Here is a 27,573-nt window from a genome sequence, read left to right on the forward strand (position 1 = left end):
CTTTTGTACATACAAAATAATATGACAGGACTTGGAGAAAAGTAACACATTTACTCTCATTTAGGGCGACTGAGGCTGGATCAGATGAGTTTTCCACCTACCTTATGTCCTCATAACTGGTGGTAATGGACAGCATGTTGCCTTATCAGCACTGGGGTCTTTTGTTTGATAGTTCCACAGTGCCGTGATGAAGTACCATACCCCTCTGCTCTTTCCATTACAGGGAATGTCTAGAAAGCACAAACCTTTAATAATCACAGCTGAGATCATAAAGTGTAGTTATCCTTCCTTCCTTTCCTTCTGCCTTCCTCCCTTTCTTTCTTCCTTCCTCTTAAGCACTTAAGGGTTGCTGGAGAGGGGGTTGAAGACTATCCCAGCTGCCATAATGTAAAACTCAGGGTACACACTTGACAGTTCACCGCTCAGAATCACATTCCCAATAGATGATTGTAATTCCCAAAAGAATAGACAATTAACCTAAAAAAGCGAGTTCTTGGACTGTGAGAGGGAGCCGGAGCACCCTCAGAGAACTATGAGGGGCCGTACAAGCCAAAATTCATTCTTTCACTCTCACACACATACATTCTTCTCTCACACACATATATTTTCACTCTCACATACATATATTTTCACTCTCACATACATATATTTTCATTCTTTCACTCTCACACACATACATTCTTCTTTCACACACATATATTTTCACTCTCACACACATACATTTTCACTCTCACACACATACATTCTTCTTTCACACACATATATATTTTCACTCTCACATACATATATTTTCACTCTCACATACATACATTTTCACTCTCACATACATACATTTTCACTCTCACATACATATATTTTCACTCTCACATACATACATTTTCATTTATGCATTCCTACATTTTGCTCTCATTTACATGCATTCAATATGCATTTAATCTCACAAATAATATATGTATGTAAGAAGAGAATGCATACATGTCAGAAGAAAATATATGTATGCAAGAGAATAATGTATGTGAATGAAAGAGTATAGTGGAAACGGAAGGAGTTTAATGGAAACGGAAGGCTGGGTGTCTGTACCGCTGTGATTGGCTGAGAAGCACGCGCGGGTCACTTTCAAGTGTCTGACAGTATGGAGGGGGGAGAAGAAACTCGAGTTCTTCAGCAAGCTATCGGGGTGTTAAGAAATATTTTATCATCTCCTGAAACGGTCACATCGTTGTCCTCGTCACTTGATCGAGATGGGACGGGCTCAACTTTTTTGAGTTGAGCCCGTCCCATCTCGATAGCTTGCTGAAGAACTCGAGTTTCTTCTCCCCCCTCCATACTGTCAGACACTTGAAAGTGACCCGCGCGTGCTTCTCAGCCAATCACAGCGGTACAGACACCCAGCCTTCCGTTTCCATTAAACTCCTTCCGTTTCCACTATACTCTTTCATTCACATACATTATTCTCTTGCATACATATATTTTCTTCTGACATGTATGCATTCTCTTCTTACATACATATATTATTTGTGAGATTAAATGCATATTGAATGCATGTAAATGAGAGCAAAATGTAGGAATGCATAAATGAAAATGTATGTATGTGAGAGTGAAAATATATGTATGTGAGAGTGAAAATATATATGTGTGTGAAAGAAGAATGTATGTGTGTGAGAGTGAAAATATATATGTATGTGAGAGTGAAAATATATGTGTGTGAAAGAAGAATATATGTGTGTGAGAGTGAAAATATATGTGTGTGAGAGTGAAAATATATGTATGTGAGAGTGAAAATATATGTATGTGAGAGTGAAAATATATGTGTGTGAGAGTGAAAATATATGTATGTGAGAGTGAAAATATATGTATGTGAGAGTGAAAATATATGTGTGTGAAAGAAGAATATATGTGTGTGAGAGTGAAAATATATGTATGTGAGAGTGAAAATATATATATGTAAGAGTGAAAATATATGTGTGTGAGAGTGAAAATATATGTATGTGAGAGTGAAAATATATGTATGTGAGAGTGAAAATGTATGTATGTGAGAGTGAAAATATATGTATGTGAGAGTGAAAATATATATGTGTGTGAAAGAAGAATGTATGTGTGTGAGAGTGAAAATATATGTATGTGAGAGTGAAAATATATATATGTAAGAGTGAAAATATATGTGTGTGAGAGTGAAAATATATGTATGTGAGAGTGAAAATATATGTATGTGAGAGTGAAAATATATGTGTGTGAGAGTGAAAATATATGTATGTGAGAGTGAAAATATATGTGTGTGAAAGAAGAATGTATGTGTGTGAGAGTGAAAGAATGAATTTTGGCTTGTACGGCCCCTCATAGAGAACACAACATGCAAACAGCAGCCAGCACATTTACATGCACAACCTTCTTGCATTGTGTATTGTTTTTTTGTTTTTTTACGTTATAATTTAAAACAAATCCCTTAATTAAATTAGTGAGTTTAAGTAATGTATGAAATATTACTGCTATCTAAGTCCCAGATTTCAGTTTATCGGACATTAGCTACATTTAATAAGAAGATATGAGATAGTATATAGGTGCAAGATCCAGCCAATCAGTGTTGCCAACTTAGCGACTTTGTCGCTATATTTAGCGAGTTTTCAGACCCCTTAGCGACTTTTTTTTTCTAAAAAGCGACTCACCTCGCCCGTGCCAAAGCACTCACAGGCGAAGGATAGTCCTCGCGCTGCTGCTATCAGGGTAGTAGATGTTCACACCTATGTGTCCAAACTGCAAATGAATCGCGCATGAGCGAAGCCGCTGCTCCCGCACTGACTGTAACGCAGTCAGTTCTTCTTTAACTGTTATGCTGTTTTGTGGATCACAAGGTTTAAAACTACTTATAAACACACACACACACACACACACACACAAAGAAAGTAACTCCACCAGAGTGCCTATTTCGGGTCACTTTTGCCGGTCCAAGCCCGGATAAAGGTGCAGGGTTGGAATTGTGACATTAAAAAAACATAATTGCTAAAAGAAATTTAATTTGTAGTTTGTAGTAAATACATTTATGGTATTTTTTACTCACTTTATGTCTCTTCCACGATGTTATTTCTCTCTCCAACAACGTAAGTTACATGTCTGTGAAGGTTCTTACTCTCAGTCATCCAGGTCATCGTAGTCAAAGGATCTTGCAAAGAAAACGCTTTTCCATTGCGTCTAAGTTCCATTGACAGAACTGAAGAAGCTTCTCAGATGAGAGGTGAAACGTCTTCAAGCAACTTAAAGAAGTCCAGACGCTTTTCTTTGCAAGCTCCTTTGACAACGTAAGTTACAATTACATTAGCATGACCAATTATGCAAATTAGGCGATGGCGTCATTTGGCGACTTCTAGCGATTTTTAGGACAGCCAATAGCGATTTTCCTCACTGAGGAGTTGGCAACACTGCAGCCAATGTGATACACACTTGTAGGTTAAGTAAGCTATCTTTCATGAGTGGCAGCTGGCATGTACACAGTGGGCTTCATAGAGCACAGCAGGAGAGCGCAATTTCGGCAGCAGTGAGTTTTTATTTAAGAACAGTATATTAAGTACAAAATAAACTAAATACAATGCAATACATAACAACATTTCAGTTTATGAGTTAATCCATGAAATCTGTAATTTGGCGGTTGGCACAATAGCTAACAGTACACCCTTTTCTGAAAAATGTCGACTTATAAAAATGTTATTATAGTTATGGAAAAAAAAAAACAGCGACTGCATCGGCATTCTTTATTTTTTTTTAAAAATCAGTAGCAAATTTAGACTATGCCTGTAAATGTTAGCCCAACTTTAGCTAGGCCACGATTTTTTTGTTTTTTCTTAAAAGTATATTGCAACAGAAATGTTATGGGTAGGTATCACGGCCTATCATATATCATAGCCTCGTATATCTTAGTTAATATACTGGTTGTATTGCTAGCTGGCTAACTACCTGGATACCAACCTAGTTCTGCTGGCCAGTAGAAGCCCTGTAAACTAGCTACCCAGGGTTTTCAGCGCTGACTTAAGCTGTCTGTAGCCAATATATAAATTATCAGTAACATACATTATGGGAGTAGTAATGGCTTTAACTTCAGATACACACTACCACAATATAATAGAGAGAAATCTGCAGGTTATGATCTATTTTTATTTTATCATTTAAGTTATTATGTAATAGAATACATTTCTAGATGCTCCTGATTTCTTTAGAGATTCCTAGTAAATATTGGAAACAGGTGCAAATAAACATTATATATGGCAAAAACAGCAATTACAATGAGCTTGAAAGTCAGTATTTGACCTTTATTTTTCAACACAGTCTGAACTCTCTAAGGCAAGCTTTCTTATAAATTCTTTAAGCAGTCTTCAGGAATAGTTCTTCAGGCTTCTTGAAGGGCGTCCAACGCTCTCTTTTGTTCTATTCTCTGTCACAAAGATACAATTTAAAATTGGTTCTGTGTTATTTGTGATGTGTAGTCAGTGTCCAGAGAAAGAAAGAAAGAAAGACAGTAAGAACAGGAATCACTTAAAAAAATTATGAGATAGACTGGCTCCTTGGAATGAAAACATAAAGAAATTGGGGTGGCATAGAACTTTTGAACAATACTGTATTCTGACCATCAAAATGTTCCTGCTGATGACAATCCTGTGTCTAAAGAAAAAAGGTCAATGGATATTTTTTTATGTTGATCTTAAAGTTGTTTAGCTGAGTTTTCTTCATTACATATTGGTTTTGTGCACTGAAAGCTGTCAAAGACCGTTTTTGTAGTAAATTGCAAAAGTGTGAATACAACAGTAACCTAAAGTTGCCTAAAAGTCTTGTGAAATTGTGTTAGGATAGAGCCATGAAAGGGCATGAAGGTGAAAGAAACTCTTAAACCTTTATTGGTTACAGATGGGAGTTGTTACACTACAAAATTGTGACAAACTGTCTATGAAAGATCAGTGACATCAATGGTTTGTGAAGTCACCCTGCTCAGGCTGAAGTAGAGTGTTTTGGCTGTTGCTATCTAAGCCTTTGGAAAAGGTCCAGAGCACAGGTCAGCATTTTCAGAAATAACTATGCTTTGTTCACTAACTTGAAACTAGACATTGAGGCTATGAACCAATCGGAAAAGTGTTTACTGAGATCATAGAGCAAGAAAGCTCACAGTCATTTACCTTTGTCCTTCAGTTCAACTAGAAGTTTTTTGCAACAAGAGGAGTCGCCCCCTGCTGCCCTTTAGAAAGAATGCAGGTTTGATGCGCTTCCACTTTGGCTTCACTTTTCAGTCATGAAAGTTCTGTTAATTTAAAAAAAAATGTACATAAAGTTAATGCATGAAAAGAGCAACAGCAACAACAATGCTTTACTTCCCACAGGTGAATAAATGATGCCATAAAGAGGTAAAGACAGGCACAAACTGGACTAATGCTTTATTTACTAGAAAGTCTAAATAGCTGCTCATCTGAGATATTTGCACTAGAGTCCTATAGCCACACTGTTGCATAAACTATTACCTATTTAGTCTGTATTTTATGCACATGGCTTTCAGTGGGCACATGCATCACTCTGAGGGGAGTTTTTATGCAGGATTTGCAACAATTAGTCTGGCTGCTTTGATGGTGATTCCAAGGGAATCTCTGGCATACATTTTGTTGCTAGATCTATTAAGCTAGATCCATTAGCCTGATACTAATGGATCTAGCTTAATAGATCCATTAGTATCAGTATAAAATGTCACTCAGATGTGGTGCATACAAAGAAGCAAGAAGTTGCATAGAGTCACACAAACACTGAAGTCGATGATTTGGTTTTAATAAGCTTGCAGAAGGCATCTATGAATATAAAATGTATGCATTCCTAGTCTTGTCACATGGCGTCTTTGTTGAAAGCTATGCTGCACTTTACGTTGGTACATCATTCTGCAGAAAGATGATGTTGCAGGGGCGGATGGGGGAATAAATGAGGGAAAGAAAGAGAAAAAGAAAGAGAGAGAGAGAGAGAGAGAGGGTTTGGTGTCAGTAGATCTATACTCTGGTGATGAACAGTGTGCAAAGAAGGCAAATTTATTATATTAATGAATTAAGAATAGTTAAAGAAATAATACATGTTGGAAATAAGATCCTGTAATAAGAAAACAAACAGATAAGGCCTGAACTATTGTCATGTTTCTTGAATATAATGGATTTTACAGTTTGAAAATTGGTTTTCAGATTTGACTCACAATAGGACAATAAGAGGCATTTTAAGTTAAATCTGAATCTTAGCTTATTAGAACCAAATAAAACAAATTATATAATTATATGAAGGCACAGTAAGTCAATTTTCCATAAGATAGTGACACAGTCAAAATCAGTCGGAGATTACCTGCAAAATCTATTAGTAGTTTTTCACAAATGAATGGTAATGTTGTTGTTTGCACCAAACATCTGTGCATTCCCTCTTGATTTGATGGAAAAAGGAAAAGTGGTGGAATGAAGGGGAAGGGAGAGGAGCATGCAGTTTTTATGAGGCGTTCACATCGTTGATGCTTTTCTTCTGTTCTGCTTCTGACAAAACATGAGAGAAACAGGCAGGTCTAATACTTATCACACGGCACACTGTTTCCATGCCACCTTAAAATCGACTTTTGGCCAAGCTGTGCAAAGACTCATCGTAAAAGCATTTAGATGCTGCATATTAGAAACCCGTTTCTGTTTCACAAGCTCCCATTTTTCTCACTTCTGTTCTTCTTCTCTGTCTGTTTCCAGGAGGGAGGTGCCATAGAAAAGCTATTGGCAGAGAGAGAGAAGAAAGACGTAAGAAAAAAATAATTTGAAGGCATTCAGCAGCTTTAGCGCCCTCATCTTTTGTACCTCACTTAAGCAACAACAGCTATTCTGAAAAAGAAAAGCCTTTAACAGAGAAGAAAACTGGAGAAAGATGCAGAGCAGCAGGAAGAGGAGGACATCTGACAGATAAAACGAGGGAGCTCTGCAGCAGGATCCCTACAGTGCTGTACACAGAACTGCGTGACTGGTCTCTGCAAGCAGAGGGAGGAGAGAGGAGAGAAGGGAGGAAGGTAGGAGAGAAAGAAAGGGGGAGGGGAGGCAATTCAGTGCAGTGCTAGCAGACTGGATGAGTAGCAGCCGCGGCATAAGCAGCAACATCAGCACCACTAGCCGTAGCATCTTTCTTTGTGGCTGCTGGAGGCTGTCTTGTGGCTGCTCTACCATCAACAGCCACAAGACATACACACACACACACAAATATTTGGACACAGGCGCTCCTCGTGCTTGCCTCATACACACACATGTCGTGGTGGCCACCAGAGAAGAGGTAGTAAGTGACGGGGCTCAGGGGACAGAGGGACACAGGAAGAGGAAACCGGGACGACTGGTGGTAGTGCAAACAGGAGGAGGGCTGGAGTGACCGTGACTGGAGCAGCAGCAACAGTAGCAGCGGCACCATGGCGCAAGCCGCCAAGCAGCTCCGCAAGACCAAGGACCTTGCGGAGGCCGCCGCCCAGGAGCAGAGAGAGAAGGAGGAGGAAAAGATAAAAAAGAGGAATCGATCCAGGGACCGCAGGCGCAAGGTATGGCTGATTATCTCAAGAGACAGGGGAAATGGCAGTTATTCTTACATCCATCTTTCCTCCTCCATCTGCCTTTCTCTATCTCCAGCAGTCTCTCTCTCTCACTGTGCTTGATTGGTTAGGATGCAATTACACATGTATAATTACACAGTTGGTCTTATGGCCTCAGCTGGTACGTGTGCCTGTGTGTGTATGTGTGTGTGTGTGTGTGAGTGTAGGCTAGCCAGTCAGGCACATATGCTCTGGTACAGGTTGTGTCCGCTCTGTCAGATATTTAACCATGGGGAAAGAAAATTAGGCTTACGATGACTGTTATGCCACTAGAGGTGTGAATAATATGCGCTGCCGGTCAAATAACACGAGCTGTCTTTTTGTTTTTCTTTCACGACATGCGTTTTAGGGGATTTCAGCCTTACAGCGTGTGGACTATATGTATTTGAAGGAAATGCAAGTTAAGGGTACTCCCCAAGCTTATATTTTAATGCAGATTTTTGTCACCACTTACATGGTTTGCTTGCTCTACTCTCTCTGCTCTCTCTTTAGATTTGGTGTCTTCCCCCATATTACAGTTTTTTTGTTTTTTTTTCATTGGAGGAAATGTAAAATGGAGGGGGAAAATGGAGGTACACTCTAATAATAGATGCAATTTTAATGCATCTGTGTATCTTTTGGGGCATGTTTGTGCTCTGTGTAGTGTTCAAAGGAGAGATTGATAGGGATGATTATTTGTAAAAATTTTCAGCAAGTAATATTTTTGGTTTAGAAAATGAATATTTTTTGTGTGACAAAGTGTGCACACAGAATATCATCCTGTAGGCACGAGAGCACTCATTCACCCCCTTTCACTTCTCTCCTGGACTCTCCCGCTCTCGCTGTGCCACTGGGTGCAGATTTTATTGGGGTTGTGCCTCCTTGCACTCATGCTTGGCAGCGGTGAAATGATTTATGGAAACACATATTACATTTTAGAGGTGTTTATTGAATGATTAAAAAAATATTTCTATCCATTTCTACATCTGATAACATTATTCCATGATCATAGCCTTCGTATTTAATATTATGCAGTATGCAAGTTTTCTCTCCCTCTTTCAATATTTCTGTAATGTAAAGTTGCTGGAAAATGTACAGGTCTTTGCGTAAATGGCCTGTATTTGTATAGCGCTTTGCTAGTCCCTAAGGACCCCAAAGCGCTTTACACATCCAGTCATCCACACATTCACACACAGGTGATGGCAAGCTACGTTGTAGCCACAGCCACCCTGGGGCGCACTGACAGAGGCGAGGCTGCCAGACACTGGCACCACCGGGCCCTCTGACCACCACCAGTAGGCAACGGGTGAAGTGTCTTGCCCAAGGACACAACGACCAAGACTGTCCAAGCCGGGGTTCGAACCGGCAACCTTCCGATTACAAGGCGAACTCCCAACTCTTGAGCCACGATCACTCCGTATTCACTGCACAAGAGCTGTGTGTTGTGTGTGTGTATGTGAGAGACAGAGTGTGAAGCAGGGAAAATCGATTTGTCAGACAGACAGAAACACAATGTTAGATAATACAATTATTTAATATTCTTTTAAGTATGAAACTGATTCTTCTGAATGGAAATATGTTCAGTTTCTGAAGCTGTACAAAATATTTTAATCGTATGATTAGCTTATTTTGCTGGTTTAGTTTTTCTTAAAGGTATTGGATGAATATTGGAATGGGTAAATGGCATAAATATGGTGATGTGTTGCGGTGTCAATTTATGTGATATAGTGACAACCTATATAAATGTACTTACATAAGATAAACATATGGATTGTTTTGCAAAATGACACTCCAGCTTGGTGTTTTACCTCAGGCCTCTCCTTCAGGGAATAAAAGTTAAAGTCATAATACTTTGTTTGGTTTCACACGTTTCCCCTTTTGGGACAATTAAAGAATTATTCTATTCTACATATAGTAATACACATACAGTATAGGACATACATATACACACCCTACAGAACAGCCACCAAACTGGGGCTGGTCCACCGGCACCCTAGTCCATAGAAGACCCAGCGGGAAGGACATAATGAGCCACCAGAGTGTGTGGCGATGATCAGCTAGCCAAAGCATATATCATTTACAGACACCCCTTTAAATAGTACCCATGAGGTTCTCATTCCCTTGATGAAATGTGTTCTTACAGTCTGAGGCAAAGAGAGAGCTTTGTTGCTGTAAGCTAGGAACATAGCCTCCACTAGCCTGTGGGAGACCCTCTGTTCAGACAGAGAGCTTTACCTTTGGTGGGATTAGCAAGGCAGACAAACAACTGGTCACATAAACACACATTCTGAGTGCGGTGAATTTAGGTACATAGTACACGCTCCAGGCACAGGGAATGCAGCTCCTCAGATGCAAAAGGAGGGGGAAGCAAAAACTCAGAAGTAACTGTAACTATAAATTGTAGTAATAATCTGAAGGAATAAAAATCCCTCATTTGAGCATATTGACCATGAGGCCAACACAAGAGAACGGTCTGCAAAAGGATTGACAATGTATGAAGGTCACTCACTCATTTTGTAGAAACTAACCTGAGAAACAATAGTCTTATATGAAAGAAGCTTCATATCTATAATTTGGGGGGGGGAACAAAGGGTCTGCAGCACCAAAGCCAAATCTCATGAGGTGATGCTGGTGATGCCTAACTACAGATCTCAGGTGGTGGACCCCTTTCAAAAGAATTCTTGGCCAGAGGATTTACACCTGGCATCAACCTGTCAAGGTCAATATGACTGACCAACTATACTTTAATTATTAAAAAAGAAAGAAGATCTAACAGCTCCCAAGGAATGTCAAAAAGATCTGCAATAGAGGACTGGAATAGGAGAACATGTCAGTTCTGGTAACATTGCTAAAAGGTTTACTATTTATGACCATACAGTTTTCTACTGCATGAAGCCCTAGGACTTTAGGCAATCACACTATGTTTGGACCAGACTGCATTTGGAAAGTGCTGCACCTTCTTGGACTGACAACCTGAACAGAACTTAGGTGGTGCGTCTTGGTTGGTAACAGATGAGAGATGTGTCCCAGCTCCACAGCTAGAAGGACTGAGGCTTCCTACTCCTAGGTATCTCATTTCTTTGCACTTTGCTCCATACCAGTTGGTGCGGAACTCAACTTTGAGACTGGGCTCTCACCTGCCATGCTCTCTTGGGGATAGATAACAGAATGGCAACAAGTGATGGCACACATAAACCCTCAGCAGACACCGATTGATCCAAGCAGACGGTCCTTTTTCTATCCAGGATATGAGAGAGGCTCAAAGGGCACAGGGGTACTGCTGTACAGCAGGGCCCACAGAGAATGCAACACATGGTTCCTCTGATGTCATTAAGGAGAGGTGCCAGAGGGCTGTCAAAGTGAACCAGTGACTTGAACTCCACCAGCTGCATTGCAAGGTGATAAGCCCGATAAATCTGATATCCATAAAGCTGAGATACAGCGAATCTGCTGTGCTTAGAAGAATTAAGAGGCCAATTACACCATGGTGAGATGGGGCCAGATGAGCAGTCAAGTGTGGTTCCCGGAAAGGTTTAGATAGTGGATTAACTAAGCCAGCCTTCTCTGCATTGCCCAGCTCCAGAAACTGTCCATAGCTGTTCACAGTGATGCAGGTAGACAGTGGTTTGCTTCATGAAGCTGTTAGCTCACAGACAAAATCCGGGAATATGGGCAGGTGGTTTTTTTCTGAACCAGTACAGGATTCTAGCCGCAGCTTCTTGGCTGTATGGTGAAACAGCTCAAGCTGTAGCTAGCCAGTGACTTCACAAGCAACAATGAGCATCAACATACTCCAGGTGGTAAGCCCAACTAGTCTTGGCTTCATTGAATGGACACTCCTTACTAGGAGAAGGTCATGCTGTTCAATATCAGTCTTTTCTGGTCCTTTTCCACAAACATCACTTGTTTTTCTAGTGTTGAATGCTGGCAAGAAAACACAGGTTTCTGGCTTAGTCAGTGCTCTCCTAGCATGGACAGTCCCCAAGCAGATAGGACATGCTTCGTGCTGGTCTTCGTCATGCAAAGAGAAACCACTTCCGTAAGGACATGGGTGAATAGAAGATTTCTTCTTCACTTGCTTTGGTTTGGTACTCATATCTAAATGCAGATTTTAAAAAAATGAATGGAAACATGGAAATTAGTCCACATGTGGACTACACCACTGGTAATCGTAAACTCTTTTTGAGTCGACAGGCAAAAGAGGTAACTAGCAGTAGCTAACTAGCCCAACTCAATAGAGGTGCTCTTAGTGATGTGAGGAGTGTAAGAACTGAGGAATGATTGTGATGTGTGATGTTGACAAACCCACTCTTAGCTTTATGTGGTCTGCCATCTAAACACCCTAAACACTTCCACTTTGTGACAATACTTTTTCAAACTTAATCACTGAATATCTAGGAGGGAATAAATCTCATAAATCAACTTGTTGCATTGGTGACATCCTATTATAGTTCCACACTCAAATTCAGTGAGCTCTTTCAAAAATATTTGTAAAGATAGAATGCACGGCTAAGTGCTCCATTGTAACAATGTAGCAATGGGACAGAAAAACCCCCTGAATTAATAGGTGTGGCTCAATGCTTTTGTCTATATACTGCAGAATAAGCCTAATTCAAAGACTTTTAGTTGTCATTTATATATTGCTTTTAATAAAACACATCAGACAAACCCTTCCAGGTTTGTGCAATGCCCTCCTTATTGGTGCTATAATATATTTATAATTATTGTCAAATATAAGACAACTTCTGCTGTTTCATACATTGTGAGTGAAAACCTCATATGGAAATCAGAGTGTACAAAGGATTGTGTAGTGTAGTGGAGATGTGCCAAAACCCCCCCCCAAAAAAGTGAAACCTGGTCCTTTACAATACTATTCTTATGAATACTTTTCTACAGGAGTTATATAAAAACAGTGCTTCAATTTGTTTAAAACTAAAAATGAAAGATGTTGAAAAGTATTTAGAATCATTATTTGCATTTAATTATTTGTAGAGAACAAAAATGGTTGAATTGACTGTTCTTTTAGACTATGTACAACATAAGTGTTACCGTAGTCTGCTGGATTTCATAGACCGTTTGGCCTTTCCCTCTCACCTTCACCTCAACAATCACCCATGCCACATCAATATATGTCACTATCTGTATCTGTCTTATTTCCACTTTTGCTTTAATCTCTGAAGACATGAGGAATCAAGTCAAAGAGACAGAGTGGAAGATCGGGCACAGGCAGGCCTTAATGTTCTTGGGATGTTAATTGGCCCCATTCGATGTAAATCAAACTCGGCAGGATGGCATCTCTCCTCCCTATTCCTCCTCTCGCACAAAGGTTATCCACTACAGTGCCAACAGAGATCCTATCACAGCTATGGACAGACTGGACAGTAATCCAGTTAGGGAGTCTCCAAAGGAAGTAGCTGTGCTGGCTAAGGTACATGTGTTACAACTGCCCAGTAGATTTTGAACAGACTTCTGTCATCTACATTTCGGGAAACTAAATAACTAAACACTAAGTGTAGAAATGTCTTTGAATCACTGAATATGCTTTTATGTTCTAAATACAGATTTTAGTTTGATTGTATTGGAAAAGTGTTGACATGTTCATGCAAAACACTTTTATCAGATTAGATTGGAAAAACATTAACCTAGCTGAAATAATCGTGTGCTCTTTACTATTCATAATACTCCCGTGACTGTTAATGATTTCTGCACATCTTATCTGCAAAAATAATGATTGAATTATGTGTGACAGACTCAATACAACCAAATTACATTATGTGAGCATCTTAAATTATAAATGAATGTTTTACAAGGTAGATCTTCTTATGACATAAATGACTGCTTGCAGAAAATTCAGTTTTGACCCTTGAAATCTTACATCTAGACATGAAATGTGCCCTATTAGATTTTTCTTTAAATCATGCCATCAACAAGATGACTGTATTTCCACGATCATTGCACACTTGTGAGGTTAGTTCTTTTGCGTTTTGCATTGTGTTGTTTATATTTTTCTTTATTACTTTTTTAAATTGTTTCTTTAAATTCTGGGCTTCTAACTCACTGTTGCTCAAATTCTACACTTGAACATAAGGTGGCATTTTTCACATTAGGCCTTGCTGTGGAAAAGAGATACAAGCATGCCAAAGTGGAGAACACAGTAAAACACAGTAAAGCTTGGTAAAGATACAGTCATTTCTAGCCACTGGTAAAAGGATAGCTCATGAATTGCAGTATCAAACATTTGAAGTCCTGCTTAGTACGCGTCTAATAGTTTTAGTGCATGATATATACCTATTCTTTAATAGGGTACATAATTATATGCCTTTATTATTAGCACAACAAATGCTAAGAGTGGAGTAATGCAATTTAGGAAGTACATGGTAATGCTTGTCCTTCTTCAAATTGCACTTTTTGCTCATTTTCTGTAACCAATCTGTTATGTGAAACCCTTTTACTCTAGTAGCTCCTTAGGTCTGTGCATGTCCCTGCTTCCTTCGGGCCTGCACTTAATACAATGAATCTAGAGATCTTTTAATGGACACTGTGTGTCTTTTGTGTGCCTTTTACTCCTGTTTTCGAAAAGAGCTTTATGTGTGCACATGTGAGCACATACAGTTTGTGTGTGTGTATGTGTTACATGTCAGGCCTTCGGGGGATCTCATTTCACTTTTATGTAACCTTATGGACACCCAACACTAATTAGCCAAAACTGTCTTCCATCTCTCTACTCGCTTTCTTTGCCACTCTTCCATTTTTACAAGATAACCCATGGGATAATGACACTAGAAATTCTTCTTAGTGATGCCTAACTTTGGTAATTAGAAGTTTTACATCTGCAAAAATAATTTCATCCAAATATTTTAGATGGGGAAAATGTATCCTTGTTTGGCTGTTTTTTGCCAGCCAAAAAATTTGGTTGAATGCAGTGAACAGGAGAAGTGCTTTTATCCAGTCTGCAAGAAAGCAGCCTAATCACACCAAATCATTCACAAAGGCCTTAGCCATTACTCCACTTTGAACTCTATGAACATATTGATTTATATGGATTTACTTCAGGCCAGACAACTTACAGTAAAACTGCAGGAAGCCCAGAAGATGACACATGTGAAAGCACAAAGTACATGTGTTGTTGTGTCGATAGACATGCATAGAGACTAATGTACATCTAACATCCATCCATCCATTGTGTTTATCACTTATCTACATTAGGGATGCAGAGTTATCAATAACATATCATTAGTAATATCTGGATCTCATAAAACTGTAAATAGTCCATTGTTAGTACAGTTACAGTTATAGCCTACCCCACAGTTGTAGATTGATTGTAATTAATTTGCCACGAAGAGACTAAGTTTAATTGAGTTAACCTATAGCCATTTTCTTGTGACTTTATCTTCATTCCTTTGGTAAGTGCCACCATCAATAGTGATGAAGTGAATAGGACAAGTCGACACGACAGGAAAATCTGCAGTGCTTGCATGTTTTAATAAAAACATAGATATCTGGTGTCAGTGAACTGATGCTATGGATTGTTGTATCAATATTTTGTCCTATCCCTAGTGGTCTGACGCCTTTCTATCCCCTTTGAGAAATGGGAAGGCAGGATAAGCCAAGGTCAAGCAGAGCAGAGCAAAGCAGCACTCTGCCCAGCCCTAAGCATCCGCAGGCTATATTTACCAGGCAGCCTAGGATTACACTGCATCTGAGACCAGCTACCCATCTATCTGCACACCTCTACCGTGTTCTGAGCACCTGCTCAGTACTGTGTCTGATGTTACCCCAGATGCATACCTGCTCAAAAAACACGCATGATTCCAGAACAGAAGCATGATGGCCGATATTTATCGGATCTCTCTGAGGGCTTATCTTGTACTCAGTTTGACTGGCACGTATTTTGATCTGGAGATCAAAGTGATTTTAGATGAGTACTCCTTGTCAGACACCTTTGATAAATATCAGAATCATTTTGCTCAAGTACTGTGAATCTTCAGTGGCTGTTTACTTTGAATTCAGGTACTTGGATTTATGAATTTATGGCTTAAGTGCATGAATAGGAAAAAAAGTATCATAACACAGTTGCCACATTGCAGTTAAAGGTATGGCCAGTTGCATTTTGGCATTGTGTTGATCAATCCGTAGTCTTGTTTTGTGTGAATCCCTCAAGTGTCACAGCTCATCTGCCGGCCTGAATCTATTAATCAGCGCATCCATCATCATAGTTAGCAAGGCCACCAAATGTGAAGTATGCAGTGCGAGGGGTAACAGCTGTAGATCTTTTGGCAAAATTTAATGTGACCCTGAGGTCATCCTACCAGCAGTCAGAAGTGATGGATGTTGCCATAGTGATTAAGGTGTGACACTGCATGTGGTGGGATGATGAAGAGATGAGGTGATGGATGAGGACATGCTTTGGTTGGTGATGGGAAATCTAACTTCTTACCCTATAAACACAAAATCCTGGGGGTAAAAAACCTTGTTGATCGATTTTTTCTCCCAAACTGGCTGTATTTGGTCCTGGCTGCACTAGGATGTGTGATGATTATAATTTCAACTCACAGCACAACTGAACTCACTAAATTAAATCAATAGCATGAGTTAAAGAGCTGTGGGCGTCCAGATTTTTTATGAAACAAGACTTGCATTCCACTAACTTCTAGTTTAAATCAAAAGTTACATCTAAAATATACAATACAACATCTACTGATCTAATTGTTACAGCTGACCTACCTACATGCATACCTAATGCTCTTGATACATTTATCATCATCATAGTTCATTAGTGAAATCGTGTGAGGACAGCCAATTACAAAGAATTATTAGAGGAAAAGTGAAAGTGATGCAGAGTGGCACAATGCCACACAAACTGGCTCTCACACACAGACACACACACGTGCACATTCACACACACTTAGAGCTGTAGCTGGGCATTATGTAATGGAATTACTGCTCCTGAAGGTCTACGTGGATCATGTGGCTTGCAGGAGCCCACTAATGCACTGAAGCAGCCACTCTCAGGCACGCCCTGACTCCATCACTTTCCTTCGCTGACCTAAAGACATTTTACAGTGCACATGCTAGATAATGCACATAATGCTTGATCAGAAAGAAAGAACTGTATATAGTGATGATGGTGGAAATATTTTCAGTATTTCTTATGCGTCACGTAATTACGATTATATATTTAAAATTCTTGTGCAAATGTACATTTCTCACAAGCTCCAAACTGTTGTGAGAATGATTTTAAGGTTTGAACACAGGAAGAGACTACCACCGATATAACCATAAGAGACCACGGAGAATGGTTCATGGTGGACAAGGTGGACACTTATAGCAGTGTAAAGATGAAAAAAGCCTTAGTGATGCAAAGCATCGGACCACCAGTTAAATGTTCCTCAACTTTGTCGCGAGTGATTGAAGCAGCTACCAAAGTGGAATGAAACTGCTTGACATTTGAAAGGTGGTGAAAAAAGTAGTGGGTTTTATGTGGATGGGATTAAGGCAATGAGCAAAGCTAGAACTGATAAATAATGAATCTAATAAGAAACAATGGATGTACACACCCAATAACATAGACATTAAAAGTAGCCAAGTGTTAATCTACCATGTTTTCAAGAATCAAGATTCAGAGTGTGTATTGTCATGTGTCACAAGAGAAAAGGCATTTCTCTGTGCAATGAAATTCTTTCTTTGCAGTTCACCCATAGATGCCGATTAATATATACAATAGAAATAGAACATATAAATACAAATAGTACAAATAAATAAATGAAGACGGAAAAGGAGAGAAAATATGGAGATTTGAAACAGAGATGTTTTAACTGCACCTGTTATAAAAACAGAAGATTTTAGGTCATTGCCAAAGCTTTTCAAGACATCTTGCTGTCTATGGTCACATTATTTTCTTTGAAGTAGATCTTTGAAGTAACCAAAACAATTCATGCTGTTTTGGGGCACCAGCTGTATTTCGTGTATGGTTAAAAACACATCATTCCAAATGGAATGAGCAAATGCTTTTTTCACATCAATTTAAGGGGGAATTTGTGGTGGTGGCGTAATTGCTTTGTGTGTTCGTGTGGTGTGTGTGTGCATGATGAGAAGGGGTGTCATGTGTCTCTGGGATTGCTGTCTGATGTCAGGTGGAATGGCTCCTCTCTCTTCAGCCTCATCAGTCAACAACCAATCATGGCTGGTGGGCAGCACTCCTGAACACATTAAAAACAGGTTTACTTACTGTAAACAATATTGGTTTTCAAGGTGTGAAACTACCAGAAAAAGAGCTGAAATATTACATCAGCAGTTTCCAGTGCATCCCTGACAGAACCAGCTGCCATTCATTCACTGATATCACTTCACACTCTCTGATCAGAGAGCTTGCATCAGCACCCACTGATGGCAGCTGGGCTGGGAAGGAGATAGCTGGGGGAGACAGCTAGAAGCAAACTGAGAGTGTTTCTCCACAGTCAGCTTTAAATCCTTGTCAGCCCTCAGCCATTTTCCCCTCTAGAGCTATAATTCTTTTTTTCTTCCTCTCCCCCAGTGAGGAATCCTGTCTTTCTGACTTTAAACGTATCATCAAGTCCCTAATATGGACATAGGAGACTTATCAACACTGCTCTTTGTTTCCCTGCACTATCCTCCGCTGTCTGCTGTACAAAGGCATTGAGTTGGAAAACCCACACCGCATTTGTATAAATACTTCATTGCTAATTCAATTTTAAACTCTAGATGGGAGGAGGGGAACTGTAGCAACTGTTCGTTCATCCATCTGTTCATCAGTGTTTTCCTGCGTTAGATATCTTTCGGTTTCTCTGCTTATTCTTGCTTGCTTCATGTTGCATCTGTTTCTCTACAACTTTCCATCTTATCCTGTTCACCTTCTCCTCTAGCTCTCTCTCCATCTATGACTTTGCCACCCTCTTCTATCCTGTCTCATAGCTGTGTTCTTGGTTGTCTTTTAGAACGCTTACTCCTGATTTTCTTCTGTAGTTTTCAATGATTGAAAATAAGAATATACAGTGAAATGAATGACTTTAACCGTAAAGCTAAGTAGACAAATTTTTGTTGCATAACTTGACTACAGAAGTCACTATAGACAACAAAAAACAGGGCTGATAATATTGCACCTTTTATCCTCTCATCTGTGTGATTAGATTTTGTTGTGCCTCTAATCTTAAATTCCAGTCATTTATTGCTCAAATTTCAAAATATAAAGCTAACAGAGAAACAACCCAGATACAGTACAAAAATCTTGAGCCACATCTCATTTCTTTTTTATTTTGTTGGGCAAATGGGAAATAGGTTCAGTGATTTATTGAAACGTCCAAACATGGTAAGGCCAAAACAGAGTTTTTACAATTCTGACAAGATTGAAAGTCTGGTATGAGCACTGTTATTCTTCAGCACAGCCTCAACTCGCTTAGGCGGTTTTCTTGTAATTTCTTTAAGTAGTTTTCAGGAATAGTTCTCCAGACATTCAAAACTCTTCTTTGGATGTTGGCTGCCTTTGATTCTGTTCTCTGTCAAGATGATGCTATACTGCTTTCAGGCTCGGGCTCTGTGGAGTCCAGTCCATGACTGATTGTGTTTCATGATTATAAACAATGGCTCAAGACCACTTTAAAAAGAATGTTTTGCTCCTTGGAAATATTACTGTAAGTCAGTAAAGAATATAGAGTATATCAAAGTAAAGTGCACACACATGGCAGTGAAAGCAAGATGTCTTTGTAAAACAGAGTTCATCCACTTCCTGTAGTCTTCCTCCCCAAAAGTCTGGCAAATGTTTGTATTTTGTTTATATCTAAAATTCAGAAACCGCTCTCTCTCTGGAATCCCCTACATGCTGCTGTCAGCTAAACAGACTCTCCTCATGTCATTTCCACTTCCTACAACATTCGGAATATTTTGTGTCTCAACCAATGCTCCCATAAAAAAGTCCAGCAAAATCAAATGCTAGAAAATGCCACAATTACTGCTTACAATACAAATAGTCAACCTTATAATTTATTTATCATGTGAAAGCACTGACATCTGTGCTGCCTGTTATGGCAACTCTAGTGAACAACAAGGTTGCGCATCCATAAGAAAAGTATCCATTAGCAGTCTGGGATCGAGGATGAGAACACTAAATAAATAAATGTTAACACGGTCCTGTGCCAGAACAGCCTGTGAGTCATTAAATATGATTTCCTAGCATCGAGTGAGCAGGAATGGATGAATAGACAGAAATCTCTATGAAGGCACTGCAGTGGTTATTATTTTGTCTATTTCAATCCTTCAACCTTTCGCTTTTACTGTTTACAAAATAACCGGAAAGCCAAAGAAGAACTCGTAAAGCCTGACCAAAATGACAATTGTAGTAGATGACAAATATAGAATAGAATAGAATAGAATAGAATAGAATAGAATTCAACTTTATTGTCATTGCACATGCACAGGTACAGGGCAACGAAATTCAGTTTGCATCCATCCAGAAAGTGCTTTAGCCGTGATATAGATATATTACAATATATATTAGCAATAATAGAGATGTGTAAGTATAAATACACATGTACACTGTAATACACATATAAATGTGTATGTTATAATGTACACAGTGTGAAGTATGTTATGAATATTCTATAACTATAAGTATGTACAGGCTGTAGTGAGTACAAGCTATGTACAGGCTATGAACACGATATAAATATGAAATAAAAACTATACAGAAATCTGAGATATACAGTTATACAGAAATGTGAACTATGCAAGTTATAAACAGTTGTAGGATTAAAAATTATCATATGTACAGAATGATATTTACACAGAACTATACAGTAGTGCAGTTAGGATAATTGTGATAGTGATAAAGTGCTAGTGGTTGTGGGTGTGTGTATGTTCAGTCCATGAGTTTAACGTGGGTCAGATGTCAGGAGGCAGAGTTCAGGAGTCTGACAGCTGTGGGGAAGAAGCTGTTCCGGTACCTGGTGGTCTTAGTCCGGAGGCTCCTGTAGCGCCTCCCAGAGGGCAGGAGGGTGAAGAGTCCATGTGATGGGTGACTGGGGTCTCTGATGATTTTCCCAGCCCTTTTCAGACACCGCTTCCTGTAGATGTCCTTTATGGCAGGAAGTGGTGCTCCGGCGATGCGCTGGGCAGTTTTCACGACCCTCTGCAACGCCTTCTGGTCCGAGGCAGAGCAGTTCCCGTACCAGACTGTTATACAGTTGGTCAGGATGCTCTCGATGGTGCAGCGATAGAAGTTCACCAGGATGTCTGAGGACAGGTGGTTCTTCCTCAGAGTCCTCAAGAAGAAGAGGCGCTGGTGAGCCTTCTTGACCAGCTTGGAGCAGTTGGTCGTCCAGATGAGATCCTCGGAGATGTGGACTCCCAGGAACTTGAAGCTGCTCACACGCTCCACAGCCGTCCCCTTAATGTGGATGGGTGGATGTGGGTCAGCATTCCTCCTGTAGTCCACGATGAGCTCCTTAGTCTTCTCAGTGTTAAGCAGCAGGTTGTTTGTGTCGCACCACTCAGCCAGACGATCCACCTCCTCCCTGTAGGCGGTCTCATCGTTGTCGTTGATGAGGCCAATCACCGTGGTGTCATCTGCAAACTTAATGATGGTGTTAGAACCATCAGCAGGTCTGCAGTCGTGGGTGAAGAGGGAGTAGAGGAAAGGGCTCATCACACAGCCTTGTGGTACACCGGTGTTCATTGTGATTGTTGATGAGCAGCGGTTATCCAGTCGGACATGTTGAGGGCGGTTGGTCAGGAAGTCCAATAACCATTTGCAGATGAGGGAACTGATGCCCAGGTCTGTCAGTTTCCTGATGAGTTGTGAGGGGTGGATTGTATTGAATGCTGAACTGAAGTCTATAAACAGCATTCTGGCGTAGGTGTTGTTGTTGTCCAGGTGTGAGAGGACAGAGTGCAGTGCGATGGAGACTGCATCCTCTGTGCTCCTGTTCTGGTGGTATGCAAATTGGTGGGGGTCCAGGGTGGGGGGGAGACAGGATTTGAAGTGTGCTAAGACCAGCTGCTCTAAGCACTTAGTGATGATGGGGGTGAGGGCTACTGGGCGGTAGTCATTGAGGCTAGATGGGTTGGAGTTTTTGGGTATCGGGACGATGGAGGTGGATTTGAAGCAGGCCGGTACCACAGCGTGGGCCAAGGACAGGTTGAATATGTCTGTGAGCACTCCTGCAAGCTCCCCAGAACACGCTCTGAGAACACGCCCAGGGATGCCATCAGGACCTGCAGCCTTGTGGACATTGTGGACAAATATGTTGCTATACATATGTGCTAATATTAAAATTTCAGCAAAAGAGGCTTGAAATAAGTCACGTATTGTGCCATCACATATCTAGATCATAGCAGCTCTGACTCCACTATTTACAGTACTCTTGAGACTGTTTAAGGGGATGGTGATGTAGAGTAAGGCAGCATTTTCATGATAATTTGCTAACTGGTTCTTCATTTACATTGCTGGAAGGTAAAAAAAAAAAATGACCCCACCCCTTTCCCCCTCAGCATACCTTGAGCATACTCTTTCTATATGCATGCACATAAAGAATAATATTAGCCTATATGCAGTATATTGACAGTGGGGGGGGGGTTTACTCCCTAAATGCTCAGCTTAAATAAATACATAAATAAATAAATTACACAGAAATGTATAATCTAAATATAATTCATATAGTTGCGTCTGCTTATCTATTTGAAAATGATATTATAATTCTCATAACATAATAATTTTTAAGCAGTGTCCTCAGGAACGATGCATCACATCCAACTTAATAAATTCGTATTTAATCTGATGTTGCACTAGCATGTGTTTTGTTTTTTGAGCTGTTAAGTTGTTAAGTGGGCACCTGTGACTTGATGGAGAATTGATTGATTGTCATTTTCTTTTTAATCACATTCTTTGTCTCACTTTATTTTGCACTACTTCCTCCTTTTTGCTTCATTTCTTCCACTTTCTGCCACACCTGTGTCCAATCGACTAATTACTCAACTGTGTGTGCATGTTTGTGTGTATACATGCAATTCCCTTGATCCCTGCCAGGCTGTCTTGCTATTCCCTGTAGTCAAGCATTCCAGCTTTTTCCCAGTGTTCTCTGCAGATGTTCTTTCGCTTTAATATTTTTCCCTTGTGCATTTCTTGTTTCCTTTTGTTTCTAATTAGCTCTTATTATGAATGACCTGCTTGATTGTTTTGGGTGGTTTGCCTTTGTGCCTGTCCCTTTAGCAGTTATGTTGCCTCTCTCACTACCTCCGTGTGTATGACCCTATAATGTTGAATGGAAGATCTGGATATTGGAATTTGCCCCCTTCTTTCTGAACTTCCTCTGGAGGGTTTAGTAGCAGACCAAACAACCGAATATTACTCGTTATGATGCAGCAATATTCCCCTCAATTATTGATTTCCTCCCTCCCTCAAACACACACTTTTGACACTGTTGTGCTCCATCTTGCATCTATGACTCACAAAAATGCGCACAGGCTAAAATATTTGTGGATCGTGGCCTGATTGTAATGAAGCAGCAAGACTGACTCAGCTGTTTTAAGCCTGTATGACGGATGGACAGGGTGACAGGGTGTGTGTTGCTGGCTCTACATCAGCGATCCCATGGGGAAGGCCAAGGTGAGAGGAAAAACTCACAGGCCTTTAAATATGCACATAACATACATTAAAATTACAGTTTAACTGAGGCTTCTTCTTCGCCAATGGCATTCAGAGGGCACACACAGCATGGAGCGTGCAAAAAGTCTAAAGTGATTGATTACACTGTAATTTGCATCACCCACTGGCAATAAAGACAAAACAACCCTTGCTACTGTAAATAAAGCATTATAATACTTATATCAGTTTACACATCTCCCTGTGGCTGCTGTATATGTTAGTGTAAACTGGATATATTTCTGGTTTAGAAACAAGTGCAGACAAATCTACTCTGTTAGTTTAACTTCTGAAATAATGAAAGCAGTAACTTGTATCTTGACCCAATAATAAAGCTTGGGAAGACTTTGCTTTTCATACTTTTAATATATTTCTGCTCAAAACTGTCATCTTTATTGCAAGAAATCTCACAAATGACACAAATGATGACATAGCAGTCATACTTTCCCTAATGTCTTGTCTCTCATAATTTTAACATGGTTTCAGGGTCTTTTCTAAACTGTTAATTAGCAGGTACATGCTTACTGAATGTGTGGTCCTTAACACCAACATGAACGGCTAATCTTAAAATGTAAGATTATTCATTTTTCCAGCAATAATCGGGGAATAGATTATCACGTAATTGAATTTAGTTTCTTTTTTCCCTAGTGAAAACCTCACATTCTGGGGCATGCGTAAACATTTTTAGGAATGCCAGTGTGCATGGACATGTCATAGAGAGCACAGACAACAAGCATCAGCAACTGTTGAAGGGTGATTGATGGTGCTCTGAATGAAGTGCAGCTTTCTGCAAATGCAGTGTGTCAGCTTGTCTAGTCCATATTTTTAGCCTTCCCTGGTGCATAAGGTTTATTATAGCACGAGGTTTGGAAGGAGCTCAGTGACTTCTCATTGTGAGATCATGTGACATAGTCATGCTGCTTCCCACTTTGCATCATTGTTCGCCAGCTTTTGAATTTGGATAAAGCTTGCATTTTTAGTTGGGATGCAGTATGTTTTCTTTTGGTTATATTAGGAGTTTGGTGTAAATGAAAATGAAAAGCTGCTGATTTGGAGGTGCAAACAGCAAACGTTTGCTATATGGCTGCAGGTTTTGTGCCATTTAGCTGTCTAGCTGAGCTGCCTTGAGTGCTAGACTAATCCAGGCATTTGGGTGATCCCGTAGTATATGTTACAGTGATCGCCTTAATGTCTGCTTTTTTTTAAGATTTACTTACTTTCTTTGATTTTCTTACTCAGTGTATCTCACCCTGTGACTCTATTTCCTGATGTATACTTTATGGAAAATTGTATTTGGCTATCATCTTGGGACAAGACATTTGATTTCAGTGTTACTTTGGCTGTGCTTTAACCCCTGGCAGACCTTTCGCTTCAGGCCTGACCCTGATATCAGGAGTGTGCCTCATTGATGAATAGCTCCTTATGTGTTGAAACGCCCCTTGTGATCCTGCACAGAATGCTGAATCATGAGGAGAAGGCTTTATCGACTGGCCTCGGGGAGCAGTCACAGTCCCTCCATCACACCAGTGGCAATTTGTGGCTGAGAATAATGCCCTTTTTTTCTTAACAGTGGGATACTAAAATGATTTGCCACTACTGTGAGCCTATTTTCCAATAAATTTTCAGTATATTTCATCTCATCTGTGTTTCCTTATGAGTGTAAGCTTTAAATCATTAGAATACCAGATTTAATCTTTTGGGTTAAAACACTAATTTCCTTGTTCTCAAAATAGATAATCAACTCAGAGCGTGGCACTGTAACCATTAATGGTATTGCTGTATGACTGCTATTTTTAGAAGCAGCAGTGGTCCTCATAGTCATAGAGATGGTTGCTACCTCACAGCTGAAGGTAACCATGCCCTCCTGTGATCTCGTCCTCTAATGTATCTTGTGTTTGTCCTCCACGACTTTTCTTTCTTTATCCTCCATCCGCCCCTCTGTGCCTACATCACTCTTTCAGCATGTTGCTCACTGGTATGATGACTCTACACCCACTGGGTGATTAGCAGTGACCCGCTGTCACTAACACAGAGTGCACAGTAGGGACACCTCAGTGTGCTCAGAGTAGAGGGCGAGTACAGATGTGTCAAACATGTGGTTTGCAGCCCAGAAAAAGGCCCCACAAAGTGTCCAGAGCAGCCCACTATATAGCTTTGCAGAGTTACAAAATTGCAGAAAAAATTATTGATAATTACAGATTTTTAATTAAAATACATACATATTCTTACATTAATATATTAATATGAATAAAATATTGTGTTTTTTGTTCTCCAAAACACAACGGTTAAAGGTTTTTCGGCTTTGTAAATCCACTATAACTAAAGCATTAAATGAGACATGTTGAAAATGTACTCATTTTTCTCAAGACATCATCAACATGTGTTTGTACACTAAAAAAGGGGAATTTGGAGTATAATTTGGGGTTGGATCAGGAAGGGCATCTGGTGTAAAAATCTGCCAAATGAAACACGCTGAGCTACCCACCCGGGTCACCCCATGTGAAGAAGGGGGCAGCTGAAAGTAGCTCATTATGCAACTGTTTTAGTGGCTCAGCCCACTTGAGATCAAGTGGAGCTGTCTGTATGGACTATAAACCAAAATGAGTTTGACACCCCTAGGTTAGAGCTTACAGTTGCCACATATGTGCACAGGTATGCAAACACATCAGCATAAACATGTCACTTTGGATATTGATCAACAAGATATTACAAGACATTACTCATTATCTCATTAACCCTGTAATCTCTCTTTTTTCTTTTACATACTATGTCAAGTCTTTCACACTATTTTTTTCACATTGTAATAAAACTACTTACAGTAGGTAGACACTAGTAGTGAGTTCTTAGACGGCCAAACATTTGTGTTTAAATAACTCCATGCCTTTCTTTGTACTGTAGGAACATGGTCAAAAATATAATTTGGTCAGATTGAGTAGGGTGTATGGAATGCACAGATAAATTTTCTTATATTATGTTCAGTGTTTTTGATTTGTGCTGTCTTTTGTGAAAGCCTACTCTAATTCTCAGGTCCATCAATCTCCATCCATCCATTGTATGTGTGTGTATGTATGCCAACCTGACAAAGGAGAGAAATGATATCAAAGAGATTTCTATCCCCAGTGGTCCTGCAAAAGTGTGCAGGAGACTAGCTTTTAGTGTTGGGTGCGGCTTGCTCTGGAGACACTGCAGTGGAAGAAAGACATTTATGAGGATGAAAACGAGTGTGGAACATTTTGAATAAACTGTCTAGGCTAGGAGGTGGTCAGGGCGCTGAACAGCTTTTGGCCACTGCTCTTGTGACGTGATTTTTGTCTGCTTAGATGCATATTGCAAACACTCAGCTCACACGTGTGGGCTCGTATGTGTTGGACTCTCTACATCCTGCAGTGAGGAACATATGTCAGCTACTGTGACCGGTTGCTGACAGCAGGGCTGACAATGATGCAGCATGTTGCACTCTGTGTATATACTGACATGTGTACACATAAAATTGAGCGCACATCTCTGCATTAGTGTGTCTACGTTACATTTGTGTGTGTGTGTTAACCAGTGTTATCCAGATTATTAGGATTTCACATGCATCCACATACATGCATGTGTGAATGCATGTGTACTGTGCATACTTATCTTGTGCCTGTCAGGACGCTTGTGTGTCTTAGTGTGTGTCAGCTCCAGAGCCCTTTACAGAACTGATTCCTGACATTGGTAATTTGATAGTCAGTCTGTCAACGTCGCGTTGGAGGCGGGAGAACCTGCCCCCCACACCAGCCCCCACCCCCCCTCTTCTCATCTATCTCTCTCTCCCAGGCCACAGCCATGATACTCTGACATGTAACATCCAACTGTGCCTTCAGACAACTGAGTCATAAAGCAGTGACTGCACAGTGACTGTTGAGTTTGGTGGTGTTGTTCATATATATATTATATATGCTTTGCTCTAAAGTACCATTAACGCCAGTCACTTCTGTCATAACATGTCATTATGACTCAGGATTGAAGAGAATATTGGATAACAGTAATTTCCGTCTTTATGTTAAGATATTGTAAAATTGTTAAAATTTTTAATGTCTCACTTGTCAGTTGTTCTGCCATTCGTCTTAGTTTCCAGACTTGCTTGTGGTGCACTGATGCTCACATACAGATATTTATGAATAGATGAGAGTGAGTTCTAGCAGCTCAGTTAAAGCAGCATTTCCCTGCTGCTTCACAGTTCAAGAGTTTCACATATGTTTACAGAGGTATGCCTGAATAATCCTCTTTTATTATATTTTGCCCTGCACTTGATTTAAAATACTGACACCCAATTTAGAGAGCATCTAATGCGGATAAACACTAAACT

General features: G+C 40.0%; 1 protein-coding gene across 4 annotated transcripts in view; it reads left to right on the top strand.

Annotated features, from left to right (window-relative positions):
- Positions 1-6,728: 6,728 nt before the first annotated feature.
- Positions 6,729-27,573, top strand: part of LOC100711105 (ankyrin-1) — an 80,259-nt gene continuing 59,414 nt past the window's right edge. For all 4 annotated transcript variants that reach the window (XM_025909339.1, XM_025909340.1, XM_025909342.1 and 1 more), the window contains exon 1: positions 6,729-7,552. In XM_025909339.1, coding sequence (XP_025765124.1) covers positions 7,427-7,552 — 126 coding nt within the window. In that variant the 5' untranslated portion in view covers positions 6,729-7,426. The remainder of the gene's footprint in view (positions 7,553-27,573) is intronic.

This window comes from Oreochromis niloticus, linkage group LG7 (assembly GCF_001858045.2).
Source record: "Oreochromis niloticus isolate F11D_XX linkage group LG7, O_niloticus_UMD_NMBU, whole genome shotgun sequence".
Taxonomy (NCBI): Eukaryota; Metazoa; Chordata; class Actinopteri; order Cichliformes; family Cichlidae; genus Oreochromis; species Oreochromis niloticus.